Consider the following 15,376-nt stretch of genomic DNA (forward strand, 5'->3'; position numbering starts at 1 on the left):
AAAAAAAAAAAAAAAAAAGGATTGTCCATCTGAGGAGAGATGCTTTTGTATTATCAAGGATTTTTTCCTCAGGTTTTCTCAATCTTTAGACTGTTTTCAGTATAAAGCAGAACAGAATTTTTTAACTAATAAAAAACATTTTAAAGCTTAAAAGAAAATAAAGTGTCGATGTATCTCAGCTGGGGAACTAAGGAGAGAGGGTTCTATCCAGGTTTGGGAGGGAATTTTGCATCGAGCACAATGCCCCCACCCCCAGGGGCTCAGAATGACCTCAGGGGCAGAGCCAAGAGTCCCCCCACCCGCCTCCCAAGGCTCATCTCCACTCTAGTGTTGGTGGGAACCCCTTGTTCACTTGAGGGGGCAGGCAGGGGCCAGGAAGGGGATGGGAAGCGGGGATGAAGAGAGGGAGGGGATGGGCAGGAGGGGGCTCAGGAAGAAGGCTGAAGGAGATGGGGAGGAAGGCCAGAGGGGGATGGGAAGGGGAACAGAGAGGGTGTCTGGGGGGAGGGGAAGGGGGACTGAGCAGGAGTTGGTGGGGGACAGGGTACCCACCTGAGTGGATGTGAGCGTGCAGTTTGAGGTAGTGCTCCCGCCGGAAGAACTTCTTGCACACCTGGCACTTGAACCTGCCCCCGCTGCCATGGGTGGGCAGGTGACGCCGCAGGTAGCGTTCACAAGGAAACACCTGGCAGAACAGAGGAGTCAGCGTCAGGTCTGAGTCACCAGCCGTCGCCACGTTATGAGCTCAAGCGGTCCCTCGTTACCAGCCCTTACAGAAACATCTTCCTTTCTGCCCACTGGGGGTCAAGGCCCACAGTGTCAAGTTCAGCCATCAGAACCTCATGGCTCCCACTACTCACCCATAAGCCCAGTCAAGACACGCGTGCCCTGAGCTTCTGCCCAGGCTGTTGTTTCTACCCAGGGAGCCTTTCTCTTAGCCTGACAAACTCCTACTCATCCTTTAAGACCCAACTCAGGTCACTGCTTCTGTGAAGCCCTCCCTGACTCCTCAATGCCACACCAGGCAAAGCAAATTCCGCCCTTGAATGTCCACCCATATTTTTAAAGTCAGCATCTAACTTATTGAAACACAGCCCTTTGCTTGTACGGGATCTCCAAGAGGGCAGAGAGGGGCTTTCATTCCTCAGCACAGGGCCTGAATCAAATGACTGACAAGCAAAGGAATGAATGAAAAAATGAACAAATAACTGAAGAAATAAATGGAAAGGTAATAAAAAGCCAGAAAACACAGAAGCCAAAATCTCTTTCCTCCCCAGGCATAGGAAAAGCATTCGTTCGTTTTTTCATTCATCTGATACAGAGAAGTGGTCAAGGACACAGACCCATCAACTTACTAGCCCCATTATTTCCCAGCTGGATGACCTTTCTGTGCCTCGGTTTCCCTGTCTATAAAATGGAGACAGTAATAATTTGCCCACCTCCTAGGGTTAAATGAGTCCGTTCGGACAAAATGCTCAGAATAGCATCTGGCACATGGTTCTTGCTAATTCACGATAACTTTTATTCAGACCACAAATTCCAAACCCCTAAATTAGGCTATATAATTAGAAACATCTACAATGAGGCCAAAGTGAAACCAGGGCTGTCTGTCCTGGAAAATCTGCCTCATAAGGTTGTAAGAAAATGAGTAGAACAAAGAAACCAGTTAAACACACCAGGGGGATGCAATCTGCAAAATCCAGACTTCAGGAAACTCCACAGGACCGATGGCCCAGTTTCTTCAACAAATACATTAAAAGAAAAAAGAAAGGAGCATCGATGGGGGGAATCTGTAGATTAACAGAAACTTTGGTCGTATCAACCAATCACAATATATCGACCTGATTCAAACAAACTTTACAAAAATTACGTTTTTGGGAAAAGTGGAAAATGGAACACTGCCTGGATATTTGATGATATGAAGGGCCAGGCTTTAGTGAGGGCTTCCAGATCCACTGAAAAGAAGAACCAGTAATAACAAAGATGATAAGACATCAGGAAGCTGGAGGCCGCTGTTCAGATGCTGGGCCTGGGCCCAGGAGAGGCCTCACTCCACGTCAGCCCGGCCTGGCCCGCCTGGCCCAGCAGTAGCACTGGGATGGCCACGGGTGGTGTCCAACGGGTGAGACGGGCCAGGCAGAGCTCTCGCTCTTCAAAGGCAAAGTCGTCTGCGGAGACAACCCCAAGCTTGGCCTGCATGTGTGTTGAGGCAGGAGGGGAGAAGGAGACGGTGGGGTCTTCACTCCATCACCTCTCGCCCCTATTTTCGCCCAGCCAGCAAGGGCAGGGTTCCCCACCTTTTGGCAGTGCGGGCAGGGGAAGTTGTGAGTGGCGGTCTGCAGGTGGTGCTCCAGTGCCTCCGGGGTGGAGTACTTGTTGACGCATTTGACACACCTACATGGGGAGGAGCAGAGAAGTGAGAGAGCTGTGTTCGGGGCTGGATGCCCCAGCAGGCGTGGGAACCGGCCACTCCCTGCCCCCAACACCAGGAGGCAAAATCCCACATCTGATTCATTCTCGAGCTTGCCACCGCCTCCATCCTAATCCAAACCATCTTGCTCGAACGTGTGCAGTAGCCTCCTCCCTGCCCTAATTCATTCTCCACAGGGGAGCCAGCAGGAGCCTTTAAAAATCAAAATCACAGTTTACCCTTCCCCCTCTCCATATCCTCAAGTCCGTTCTCTAGTAGGTCTGTGTCTTTATTCACATCTTGCCCCTAGGTTCTTCATGACTTTTTTTTTTTCTTAGATTCCATATATATGTGTTAGCATACAGTATTTGTTTTTCTCTTTCTGACTTACTTCACTCTGTATGACAGACTCTAGGTCCATCCACCTTACTACAAATAACGCAATTTTGTTTCTTTTTATGGCTGAGTAATACTCCATTGTATATATGTGCCACAAAGTGAGAGTGGCATGGACATATATACACTACCAAACGTAAAATAGATAGCTAGTGGGAAGCAGCCACATAGCACAGGGAGATCAGCCTGGTGCCTTGTGACCACCTAGAGGGGTGGGATAGGGAGGGTGGGAGGGAGGCAGACGCAAGAGGGAAGAGATATGGGCACATATGTATATGTATAACTGATTCACTTTGTTATAAAGCAGAAACTAACACACCATTGTAAAGCAATTATACTCCAATAAAGATGTTAATAAAAATAAAAAAATAAAATTATGTGTTTATGACAAAACCTTTTTTTTTAATAAATTTACTTATTTTATTAAAAAAAATATCAAAATCAGACTATGTCACACCCTTGCTTAAAAATCCCCACCTTGGCTTACAAGGCCCTACTGGCCTGACTCACTCCCAGCTCTCAGCTTTCACCTTTCCCCATTGCCCATCTCACACCCTCTGCTCCAGGCCCCCCGGTCTCCTGAACACACCAAACTCGACCCCACCTCAGGTTCTTTGTACTTGCTGTTCTTATGACCTGGAACACTCTTCCCCCCAGTCCTCCCCTTGGCAGCACCTGCTCAGCCTTCACATCTCAGCTCAAATGTCACCTCCTCAGAGAGTCCCTCCCCCACCACCCCGTCTCAAGGTGCCCCCCAGAGCCCAGCCCCAGCCACTTCCTACTATGCTCTCCAGTTGTATTTTCTTCTTAGCAATTATTATCTGGAATCATTTATTTGCTTACTTCTCTGTCTCCTCCACCAGCAAGTGGGCTCTGGAGGCCAGGACCATATCTGTCTTGTTTGGCTTGTTCATAACCTGCTCTGAGCACCAGGGACAATCTCTTACATGAAACAGTCAGACAAGGACCCACTGTAGAGCACAAGGAACTCTACTCAGTACTCTGTAATGGCCTATATGGGAAAAGAATCTACAAAGGATTGGATAGATGTATAACTGATTCACTTTGCTGTACACCTGAAACTAACACAACATTGTAAATCAACTATACTCCAATAAAAATTAAAAAAAAAAAAAAAAAAGTCAGACAGACAAGGATCCAGGTCTGGCTCCTTCCCATCTCTGACCCTCAGTTTCCTTATCCATAAAATGAGGTAGGAATTCCAAGTGGACCTGCCTCTCAGTTTTTCTTAAGATCATAACAAGAGTCAAAGGACACACTGGTGCCAAACAGCTCATAAACTGCAAAGCACATAGGCATGGTCTTTACTCTAAACATCACTCGCTAATATGTCCACAAAAGAGCAGTTTCAGGCCTCAAGCCGCTCTAAGGAAAAGGTCCCACCATCCCCCCACCACAGAACATTCACCAGCAAATGGGCCCGTTTACAATGCAGTACCACTGAGGAATGCCAGAGGCAGGTGGGCAATTCATGTTAAAAACAGAACCATGGGGCTTCCCTGCTGGCGCAGTGGTTGAGAGTCCGCCTGACGATGCAGGGGGCGCGGGTTCGTGCCCCGGCCCGGGAAGATCCCACATGCCACAGAGCGGCTGGGCCCGTGAGCCATGGCCGCTGAGCCTGAGCGTCCGGAGCCTGTGCTCCGCAATGGGAGAGGCCACAACAGTGAGAGGCCCGTGTACCAAAAAGAAAAAAAAAAAAAACAGAACCATGGACCCTGCCATCTGTACACCAGGGCACGTGGGAAACCCGCAGTCAGGCTGCACCTGTGGTGGGCCCCGGGGACGCCCCTTCAGGCCACACCCTGAAAACCACAAGCTAAATGCCTCCAGATGGCAAGAAAGAAGGAGCAGGAGAGGTGAGAGCAGAGCTACCAGGAGGGCAGAGACCTGGTGAGCTAGTGGGAGGAAGAAGACAGGAATCGCACAGGCTCCGGCAGCAAGGATGCAGTTTCGCAGCACCATTAAATGAAAACTCCCTGCCAGAAACGCCACCCAAACTATGTCACCCAAAGTAACATCCCCAGCACCAGGCCAAACCAGAGTCATGTGTCTCCTGATACAGCACGCTGAGAAAGACACAGCGTCGCTTTGTGATACTCCTGCCAAAAGTGCCAATCCTGGCTCCACCCTGAGGTCAAATCAGACAAACCCAAACTGAGGGCATTTTACAAAATTACTGGCTTATACTCTTCCAAAATATTAAGGTCATGAAAGACAAAGACAGAATGAGAACTGTTCCAGCTTAAAGGGGACTAAAGAGACACAACAACCAAATACAATCTGGGATCCTGGATTGGATCCTGAGCCAGAAAAAACATTTTTTTTTCTTTGTCTATAAAGGATGTTATTGGAACAATTAGAAATTTTTGAATAGGGTACATTAGGTAACAGAATTGTATTGATTTAACTTCCTGATCTTGATAACTACACTGTGCTTATGTAAGAGGTTATCCTCATTTTTAGAAAATACACACTAAAGAGAAAGGGTAAAGGAGCATCATGTCTGCAAATTATTCCCAAAAAGCTCAGAATGTGATAAAGTAAGTGTGTAAGGATTGTAATATCGGGGAAATCTGGATGAAGGGTGTATGTGGGAATTCTCTGTACTATTCTTATAACTTTTCTAGAAGTCTAAAATTATGTCAAAATAAGTTTAAAAAGAACTTCCTGAAAGTGATTGCCTATGGGATGAGGGAGCGGGTCAGGGTGGATAGGGAATTCCTTTTCACTCTATGCCCTCCTGTAGTTTTTCAATATTGCATTGTAGGCACATAGCAATTATTTTTTTCAAGTAGGTAATTAATCTTTTTTAAACCCTCTGTGATCTTTGACCTGCAAAATCACTTCTAGGAACTTATTTACAAATGAGCAAAGATATATGTCCAAAGTTGTTCCTGTAGTGTTGTTTATAATAATGACAAACTGGAAATAACCCAATTAACCTGCAATAAGGAATGAGTTAAATAAATTACAGCCCATCCACATACAATGGAATACTAAGTAGCTGTTTAAAAAACTGAGGCAGGTGTGTTTGCGCTGAGGTGCAAAGATATAAACATTACAGTTTTAAGTGGTAACGCCAAGTACACGGAATGATCCTATTAAATTTTAGACTGTTTGTCGGAAGTTGTGCAACAGGAAGATGGTGTGATGAATTTTCACCAGATTCAATAACTGTGTTTGGGATAACCTAACTCAAATACAGACTGTGATATTTACAGCTATAAATATGCTTATTACAGATATATACCAAAGGACATGTACCAAGAGGTTAACAGGGTTTTGTTTTTTGTCTTCTTGTGGGTTTTTCTAAAAATCCATTTCTGTGCATTGAACATGGATGACTTTTGTAACTAGAAAAAAAAATACATCTTATTTTTAAAAGGAAAAAGTAAACATACAGCATATATATAGTGACATGTATGAAATTCACTTGAGGGAGTTGGGGAGGCTCCACAGGCAGGCCAAGGCAATGTGGCCCAAAGCAGGCAGAGCAGCCGGACTGACAGGACCTGCCCGCGTGAAAATGGAATGAAACCACCACACCCACTTAAATGCCACCATGAGAGAGAAATAAACTCTCACCTTGTTAAAGCCACTGTTATTTTGGGTCCCTGTTACAAGCAACCAAACCTAGATTTAAATTATATAATTAATAAACATTGCAGCAATAATATTTATTGAGTACCTATTATGTTCCAGGCACCATGTCTAACTGCTTCGTACTCATCTTACTTGATCCTTGTAAATAAACCAATAGGGTAGGCACTATCGTATCGCCATTTCACAGGTGAGGAGACTGAAGTTCAGAGTGGCTGAATATCTTGTTGAGCTCATCCATCAGGTTTGCAGCTGAGCTCAGATTTGAGCACAGGGAGGTGGCTCCAGAGCTCTTATCATTACCCACTACAGCATTCCACCCTTGGGCCATCCAGATGGTGTCCTGCCTCCCCGCACCTTACTCTGGGGCCAGAAGCTCCAATGGCTACGAAGGGCCTCTGACACTCTAAGCTTGGCAAGAGAACCTGGGAGAAGTGATCTACTGCAGGCACAGGGCCATCATGGGGCTCAATTCTCAGCCTGTGAACTCCAAAACCAGAGCTATGAGGCTTCCACAGTCCAAGACAAGAGTTTGAATCCCAGCTCTGTACTGACGTTGTTACTCTGGTGGGCAGGTCACTTCTCTCTGAGCCTCAATGTCCTCATCTTCAAAATGGGGAGAACACCACAGCTATGGACTGAACGGTGTCCCTCCAAAATCTGCATGTTGAAGTCCTGACCCTCAATGTAATGGTATTTGCAGATGGAGCCTTTGGGTAGTGATTAGGTTTAGATGAGATCATGAGTGTGGGATCCTCCAGGTAAGGTTAGTGCCCTTATAAGAAAAGACCAGACAGAAAGGATGCCCTCTCTCTCTCATGTGTCTATAATATTTTGTTATAGCCACCTCAGCTGACTGATACAACCTACCTCCAGGATTGCGGGGATCAATGTCCCTAAGTCAGGCCAAGGCACCTAGTAGTTGCTCCCTTCCTTTTACTTGGCATCTCACTCTAGAGAGACACACAGCTACAGGGACTTATAGAATATCCACAGATTGGAACGGCAAAAGCAAAAGAAAATGCCCTCTGAGAACAAATGAGAATTATTCATTATCCAGAAATCTCTACCCCTTAGCTGGTCAGAGCTTCACCTGGTTTTCCTGCCTCTTTGGCCCCATTTCCTAATCTCCCTCAGGGTCAGTTGCCCTACATCCCATTTCTCAAGCCCCAGTCCCCCTGCCAACTTCTCAAAGCTCTTGTGACTTCTAAAAGGTCCTCATGCCCTGGCCCCACTTTGTCTCCCAGGCCCCATCTAAACATCTCCTCCCCCTTCCATTCTACAGAACAGTCATTCTAAACCACATGCTATTTTATTTTATATCGCTACACCTGCTGTTCCTCCTGCTAGGAATGCACTTCCCACTACCCACTGTCTACCTGGCAAACTTCTACCCATCCTTCAAAACCCAGTTCAGATATCATTGTTCCTGGGACACCTTTGCTGCCCTACCTCCCGCTTTGCGTAATATGTCTATGATAGCATTTTATCACAGTATATCCTAAGAATATATACACTCCTGTCTCCCTAAGCAGCCCATGCATTCTAAACTCAAGGTCTGTATTTACTTATTTTTGAACCCCAGAAGCCTCACCCAGGAGTTAGAGGGGGGCCCCATTAACAGAGGTCATCAGCTAAGTCTGTGCAGATACAAGTTTGTACAGAGAAGCAAAAGCCATTCTAACATGAAAATATTCACTAGTGGACTAGAAGAAGTCCCTAGACAAACACTCCAATTTTTTTTTCACTATCCCCACGCACTACGTGCTGGGTTTTGTGAGGCAGCGGCTCCCAAGAGACATAAGGGAAATGCGTGGCGAAATGAATGCAGAGCAAAAATGAGGGGTTCCACCAAGTCATGAAAGTGATGCTGGATGACACCATCAGCATATGAGAGTCTAGAAGAGGGACCAGAAAGCAATCGAGGAAGAGAAACTCTACAAGGATGATCACAGGATCGATGGCTCCAAAGAGAATGATCTGAAGATCTAAGGACTAAAAGCATGAGGCAGAACGGAGGGAGCCCTTCATCATTTCTGCCAAAGGGACCTTCTTTATGACTGAAACAGAAAACTACAACAATGTAAAGGGTTGTCAGAAAACTACCCCCAATGAAATCTACATTTGATTCATTCCTTGTCCATTCTAAGAATCAGCATATAGCTTCAACTTTAACCTAAATTTTACAGATTATAAAACAAATGAATCTTATTTTTATGATTTTTGCTTTCAGATTTTGCTTTCAGACTTGTTCATTTTTTCATTTAAGAATCAGCGTACCATTCCAACTGTAACCTAAATTGTGTAGACTATCAGACGGAATACTATTTTCATAATATTTTACTTTAGAAAAAAACCAAATCTTTTTTCCATTATGAACAAGGAAAGAACATTGGCTTCCCTTTTTTAAGATTTTTTTTCTTTTTTTTTTAGGATAACTGTCTGCCAAGTTGAAGAATGATATAAGGCGGGCCAGCATCTCTTGCCCCCTTCAGTGCCAAGACACAGAACCCTCTCTGCCGGGCTGAACCCTGGAGCCTCAGATTCCCCTTTGAGATGTCCCACTGGTCCTGAGCAGTCAGAACCACCAAAGGACCAGACCCCTGGGCTCCCTGCAGGGAGAGGGAAAAGGGAGGGCACGTACTTGTAGACGGCACTGTCCTTCTTGGGGCTGTGCTGGGGCAGGAGGCTGTGTGAGTACTGATGCACACCCAGGTCGTACAGCGAGGGGAAGTCCTTGCCACAGAGGTGGCAACGGTAGCTCAGCTCCTCCTGGTGGCTCCTGATGTGCTCCAGAAAAGTGTCGAGCTTTGGGAATGTCTGCGCGCAGCTTTTGACCACACACTTGTACACCTTGAGGGAAGAGGCAGGGTCGGTGAGGAAAGGCAGGAGAGCTGCTCCACTGCCGCCCCCTGCCCTGTGGCATCCACCTCGAACACTGCTTGTGGAAGACCCAACCGCTGTTTCCCTGCTCCCCTGCTGCTGCAGCCTTGGTCTTATTTTGATTCGAGGGTCCCCTCCTCTCAGCCAGTCACAATGGCCCCATTACCCTCCCTGCAGGCTCTGTGTGGTCTGGGTATGCTTAAGAAAAAATATCCAAAACCTGGAATGATAACATCTTGAAAAGATGTGAAAAGATGACACAACGTCCTTCCAATGTCATGCTAGAATAGTGGCTCTCCAACTTGAGCCTGCATCACGATAACAGATTATGCTACTCCCAGCGAATCTGATTCAGCAGGCCTGGGTGGCCTGAATATATGCATTCCTACCGAGTGCCCAGGTGATGCTGAAGCTGCTGGGCCAGGGACCTCCATTTGAGAACTGCTGTCTGGCAGGCAGTTAGGTAAAGGCAGTTAAGCCACTGAGGGTCATCTCACCCTCTGGGTGATGTGACTTGTTTTGACTGTTTACTACTGATTAGGACCCAGACTCTAAAGTTAAATGTCAACTTGTAGAAAACTGATCCAATGATTTTTCTCATGTAGAAAAGATAACTCCAAAGGTTTCGGTGCCCTGAAGACATTAACCAGATTTGTATCTAACTTAGTAATCTTATTTCAGGATTCCTTTTTTTCACTGACATAGTTATATAAGGGTATAGATATCAGTGTTTCATATCCTCTTTTGACTGGCTTTGTCATCCTCCCAGTTCCCTCATTAATGAGTTAAGTAAAATTCTGACTCATGTTCACTATGTTATTTGTATGAGAATGACGTTTTTTAACATTTTGAAAATTATACTTTGACAAGTAGTACACACTCCTCATAGGGCTGCATGACACACTCAGATACAATTCCACATGCCCTTTCTTCCTAACAAAGTGAACCCTGATTTGTTCAGAGTGGCAAGATGCCAAATCAAGTTAAAACATTTGATCCCCTGGCTCCCTTACATCGAGTGTCAGCCATGTGACTCCTTTCTTGCCAATGATAAGTAGGCAGTAGTCTTTGGGGAAGGAATCACTCCCAGAACAAAAAGGCAAAAGCTTCCTAGGAGAAGTCCCCTCTGTTTTTTGCATTTGTCCTGACTGGAATATAGATGTGATGACTGGAGGTATAGCAGCCATCCTGCTACCTTGAGGATGAAAGCCACATGCTAAAGATGGCAGAGCAGAAAGCCAAGAGAACCCTGCTATATAAGCCCAATGCTACCTACTTATGGACCTCTTGTGATGTGAGAGGAAAAAAACCCTAACCAGTAAGCCAGTTATCTATTATTTGCAGCATGACAATGCACTCCTAAATGACAGAGCATATGCACTGGCTCTGACCAATGAGAGGTCTACAGAAGGCTTCTGGGAAAGGTTTCCTTGCTCCTAAAGAAGACACAGAAAATACAACCCCTTTATGCTCACGGATAATACTGTGTTTGATCTTCTGCCTAGGAAGAGTGACTACCATCACAGGACCACAGGCAAACCACCAGCAGGGAACAAGGCCACACCCTGAGATAGTGGAGACAAGAGCTAGAAAGACACAGGGTCCTTGATGCTGGGTTGAGTCAACTGACTGTCTCAGGCCCAGAGCTGCCCTATCTTGGGTTTTCTTGTTATGTGAGATAACAAACTTCCTAATTGTTTAAGCTAGTTTGAGTCAAAGTTTTCTGTGATTTTCCCCCAAAGATATCCTAACTTAACTCCATCAATCTCCCTGCTAAGAATCTATCATAAGGGGACTTCCCTGGTGATGCAGTGGTTAAGAATCCTCCTGCCAATGCAGGGGACACGGGTTCGATCCCTGGTCTGGGAAGATCCCACATGCCACAGAGCAGCTAAGCCTGTGCGCCACAACTACTGAGCCTGTGCACCACAACTACTGAAGCCTGCGCTCCCTAGAGCCCATGCTCCGCAACAAGAGAAGCCACGGTAGTGAGAAGCCCACACACCGCAACGAAGAGTAACCCCTGCTCGCTGCAACTAGAGAAAGCCCATGCTCAGCAGCGAAGACCCAACACAGCCAAAAGAAAAAAAAAAAAAAGAATCTATCATAAGGAAGAAGTCAGAGATGTGGACAAAGATTTGATTACAACAATGTTCACAACAGTTTTGTTTATAATAGCAAAACTCAGGAAGTAACCTAAATGTTCAACAATAGGGAATTTTTAAAAATGTAGCCTTGGGAATTCCCTGGTGGTCCAGTGGTTGGGACTCCACTGCTTCCACTGCAGCGGGTACAGGTTTGATCCTTGGTCAGGGAACTAAGATCCCTCCTGCCACATGGCATGGCCAAAAAAAAAAAAAATGTAGCCGTTAAAAATTATGTTTTGTTTTGTTTTTTTAAATAGTGACATGGAGACTTCCCTGGTGGTCCAGTGGCTAAGAATCTGCCTTCCAATGCAGGGGACACGGGTTTGATCCCTGGTCAGGGAACTAACATCCCACACGTGGCGGGGTAACTAAGCCCGCACGCTACAACTACTGAGCATGCAAGCCACAGCTAGAGAGCCCGTGTGCTGCAACTACAGAGCCCACGCACTCTGGAGCCCAAGCGCCACAACTAGAGAGAGAAAACCCGCACACCAAAGAGAAAAGCCCACTAGAGAGAAGCCACGCGCCGCCACTAAGACCTGACACAGCCAAAAATTAATTAAATAAATAAATATTTTTTTAAAATAGTGACACGAGTAAATGCTCAGAATATAAAATTAGATTCAAAAACAAAAAGCACAAGAAAATTTACACCGAGTGAAAAAAGTCAGTCTCAGAAGGCCACATACTTGACGATTCCACATATACAACATTCTCAAAATGACAAACTTATAAGGACAGAGAACAGATTAATTTTAGTGGTTTCCAGAGGCCAGGGATGTTGATGAGGAGCGTGGGTGTGACTACAAAAACCCAGCACAAGGGAGTCTCTGTGGTGATGGAATCCTTCTGTATCGTGATTGCAGTGGTGACTACTCAAATCTACACAGGTGATAAAATGACATAGAACTATACATACACTTTATATCAAAGTCAGTTTCCTATTTGTGATACCGTGCTCTGGTTATGTAAGAAGTAACCATTGAGGGGAACTGACTGAAGGGTATGAGGGACCTCTCTATACCATCTTTGCAACTTCCTGAGAACCTACAATTCTTTAAAAAGTCTTTTAAAAAGCTATCTCAGAAAAAAAGCATACTTCAAAATTATATATGTGTACAGATCCCAATTATAATTTAAAAAAAAAAGAAAATCTACAAAACATACTGCATTTTGGGCTGCATTCATGGGAGGACACATTGCAAGGTGGTTAATGACATGGGGTTTGGAGTCAAATCAACCTGGCTTTAAAGCCTGACTCCGTCACTTACTGGCAGTGTGACTTAGGATGGGTCACTTCACCTCTCTGTGCTTCAGTTTCTTCACCTGGATATACTGAAAATGCCTATCTCTAAGGTTGTTATGAGAAGTAAATAAAGTATTGAATGTAAGGCACTTAGCAGAATACCCAGCATATAATAAATAGTAAATATTAACCTAAACATTCTTCAGACTTTTCTGAATTTTCTAATCTTACATTGGGTATATGATACTTTTATAAGGAGAAAAATAACTAATAAAGATTATTTAAAAAAAATAAAGACTGGAATAGAGTTACCATATAACCCAGCAATTCCACTCCTAGGTTTATACCCAAGAGAATTGAAAACATATGTTCATACAAAAAGTTGTACACAAATGTCCACAAAAGTATTAGTCATAAAAGCCAAAAAGTAGAAACAACCTAAATGTCTATCAACTGATAAAAGGATATTCAAAATGTACTATATCCATACAACAGAATATTATTCGGCAATAAAAAGGAATAAAGTACTGATACCTGCTACAACACAAACGAAAACACTATCTCAAAAGACCACGTACTATATGATTCCATTATTAAATGTCTAGAACAGGTAAATCCAAAGAGTCAGAAAACGGATCAGTGGTTGCCTGGGGCTGGGAGTAGGGGGTTGTGACTACTAGCAGGTATAAAGTTTCCAGGGTGATAAAAATGTTCTAGAATTAGTGTGGTGATGGCTGTGTAACATTATGAATAGATTAAAAACTATTAAAGTGTACACTTTAAAAGGGTGAATTTTATGGTATATGAATTATGCCTCAATGGAAAAAAAAAAAGGCTGTAGTCTTAAATCCCCATAGGTAGGTTTTTAGACCCTAGGTCTTCTCAGAGGAGTAAGGATGCTTCCTGTGTCTGGTCCCTTCATTATACGACCCTTGAGAGGTGGGCTTCCTCCCCTGGGCAAGCACCATAACCGCCCAGTAAGCTGGCCCCACCCAGGCAGAACGGACGAGGAAGCTTGGTCCATCATGGTCACATGGTAGCTCAGAGCAGCCGAGGCCCACTCCTGTCCCTGTCTAGGCAGCACCAGTCAAGGCTCACGACTAGAGTCGGTGTTGCCCGCCCACCCCGACCCCTGCTCCCCGCCACCCACTTACCTGCTCATTCTTATGCTGGGTCATGTGGGACTTGAGCTGGAAGTAGGTACTGAACTTGCTGGGGCAGAACTGGCACAGGTAGGAGCTATCGATGAGGACCACCTGCTTGGCCTCCAGCTTGTCCCCCTCCTCCTCGCCTGCTGTGGGCAAGGCCTGGGGCTGCGGGGCACTCGACAGGGTCTGGCCCAACCCTATGGAGAAAGCCAGGGAGGGAAGTCACTGAGAAAGGCAGAGGGAGAGCCAGGACAGAGCCACGCCCCTCGGGAAGGACTCCCAGGGCACCTCCTGCGGGTTCCCCTGCATTCACCCCACCACCTACCACGAGCTCGGGGTTGGATGCTGTACCCGAGGCCCTGCACTCACACTCAGCTGGTGCACACAGACACAGCCGTTCCAGGGGCCAACGTACTGAATACTTACATTCCAGAAGAGCTATGCCTCAAGACACCCCTCGCAGGCCTTCCCCTTGGACACTCTAGACCTCTCCGTGGTTGTTAACAACACTGACTGCCACCCTCAGCTGTACTCACAATGCCTCCAGCTCCTTGTTCCAATTACAAGCATTTGTTTAGTTGTCCTTCCCTCACTCTCCCTGAGGACGGGGGCCTCTGACCTCATGTCCGTAGGCCCAGTGGCCTGGCACACAGTAGGCCTCCCTCCAAATGTTTGCTCAATGGTAGACCCTCTGGTGCCAGGCACTGTAGGAGTTTTGAAAGAAATGGTTTCTTCTCTAGAGCTCACAAGAACTCAGAGGGCACACACAGAATGGCTAAACAACGCAGTAGGGTAGTTCCAACTGGCAGGTCACGTAAAAGTGGGCATATGTTGCTTGCACATTAGCTGCCTGTGGCTGGCGCTGCTCACCCCCCGGGCTGCATAGGGAGGCTCCAGCCAGACACAGCCCAATGGCCGCTTCTACCCACCTGTGCTATCCTCATCCTCCTGCCTGCTGGGGTTCAGGGCCATGACCTGTACAGTCACAGAGTTGCGAGAAACGGTGCCACCGCTGCGTCCTGGAGGCCACACCTTGTGGGTCTGCATGTGTTTCTTGACATTAGACTTCTGGGCAAAGGCACGGCCACATGCAATGCACTGGAAGGGCTTCTCACCAGTGTGGCTGCAGACACAAGGCTTGTCAGCACCCGCGTGTCGGAACTGGACTGTGGCCTCAGCCCGGGAGCTCACAGCCACCAGGAAGGCCCAGGCAGAGCGTCCAGATGCTGCTGGCCACCATCCTGACACCATGAGGACAAGCCCTCTTGCTGAGGCAGGCAGACGAGAGACAGACAGACCCTGGGCTCTTGGTGACATTACTGAGCTGCTGAATCAACCAGCCCTGGAGCTGACCTTCTCTGTGGCCATCTCACATTGTGAGATAAAACATTTCCTAATTGTTTAAATAGGGATTTCTGGTTTTTGAAGGAGAAGACATCCTAGCTGTCACAGCACAGTACTTGTACCATTATTTAACATTTTCCTTCAAATCAATGTACTTTTTAAAAACTTAATAATTTAAAAT

At 46.0% G+C, this 15,376-nt stretch overlaps 2 protein-coding genes and 1 long non-coding RNA gene across 11 annotated transcripts in view; 1 reads left to right on the forward strand and 2 right to left on the reverse strand.

Moving 5' to 3' along the window:
• PXMP4 (peroxisomal membrane protein 4) overlaps window positions 1-15,376 on the forward strand; it is a 772,061-nt gene that overhangs the window by 708,283 nt on the left and 48,402 nt on the right. The window lies entirely within an intron of this gene.
• ZNF341 (zinc finger protein 341) overlaps window positions 1-15,376 on the reverse strand; it is a 43,248-nt gene that overhangs the window by 5,685 nt on the left and 22,187 nt on the right. For all 9 annotated transcript variants that reach the window (XM_004272730.4, XM_049698916.1, XM_049698920.1 and 6 more), the window contains 5 exons: window positions 14,781-14,974; window positions 13,858-14,048; window positions 9,072-9,280; window positions 2,298-2,394; window positions 553-685 (listed from right to left, as the gene is read on the reverse strand). In XM_004272730.4, the coding sequence (XP_004272778.1) occupies window positions 553-685; window positions 2,298-2,394; window positions 9,072-9,280; window positions 13,858-14,048; window positions 14,781-14,974 (824 nt within the window). The remainder of the gene's footprint in view (window positions 1-552; window positions 686-2,297; window positions 2,395-9,071; window positions 9,281-13,857; window positions 14,049-14,780; window positions 14,975-15,376) is intronic.
• LOC125961372 (uncharacterized) lies at window positions 2,711-9,065 on the reverse strand. Its single transcript, XR_007472013.1, has 2 exons — window positions 4,542-9,065; window positions 2,711-4,321 (listed from the first exon to the last, which is right to left on the reverse strand). It is a non-coding gene; the product is annotated as an uncharacterized LOC125961372 (long non-coding RNA).

Source organism: Orcinus orca, chromosome 16 (assembly GCF_937001465.1).
Source record: "Orcinus orca chromosome 16, mOrcOrc1.1, whole genome shotgun sequence".
Classification (NCBI taxonomy): Eukaryota; Metazoa; Chordata; class Mammalia; order Artiodactyla; family Delphinidae; genus Orcinus; species Orcinus orca.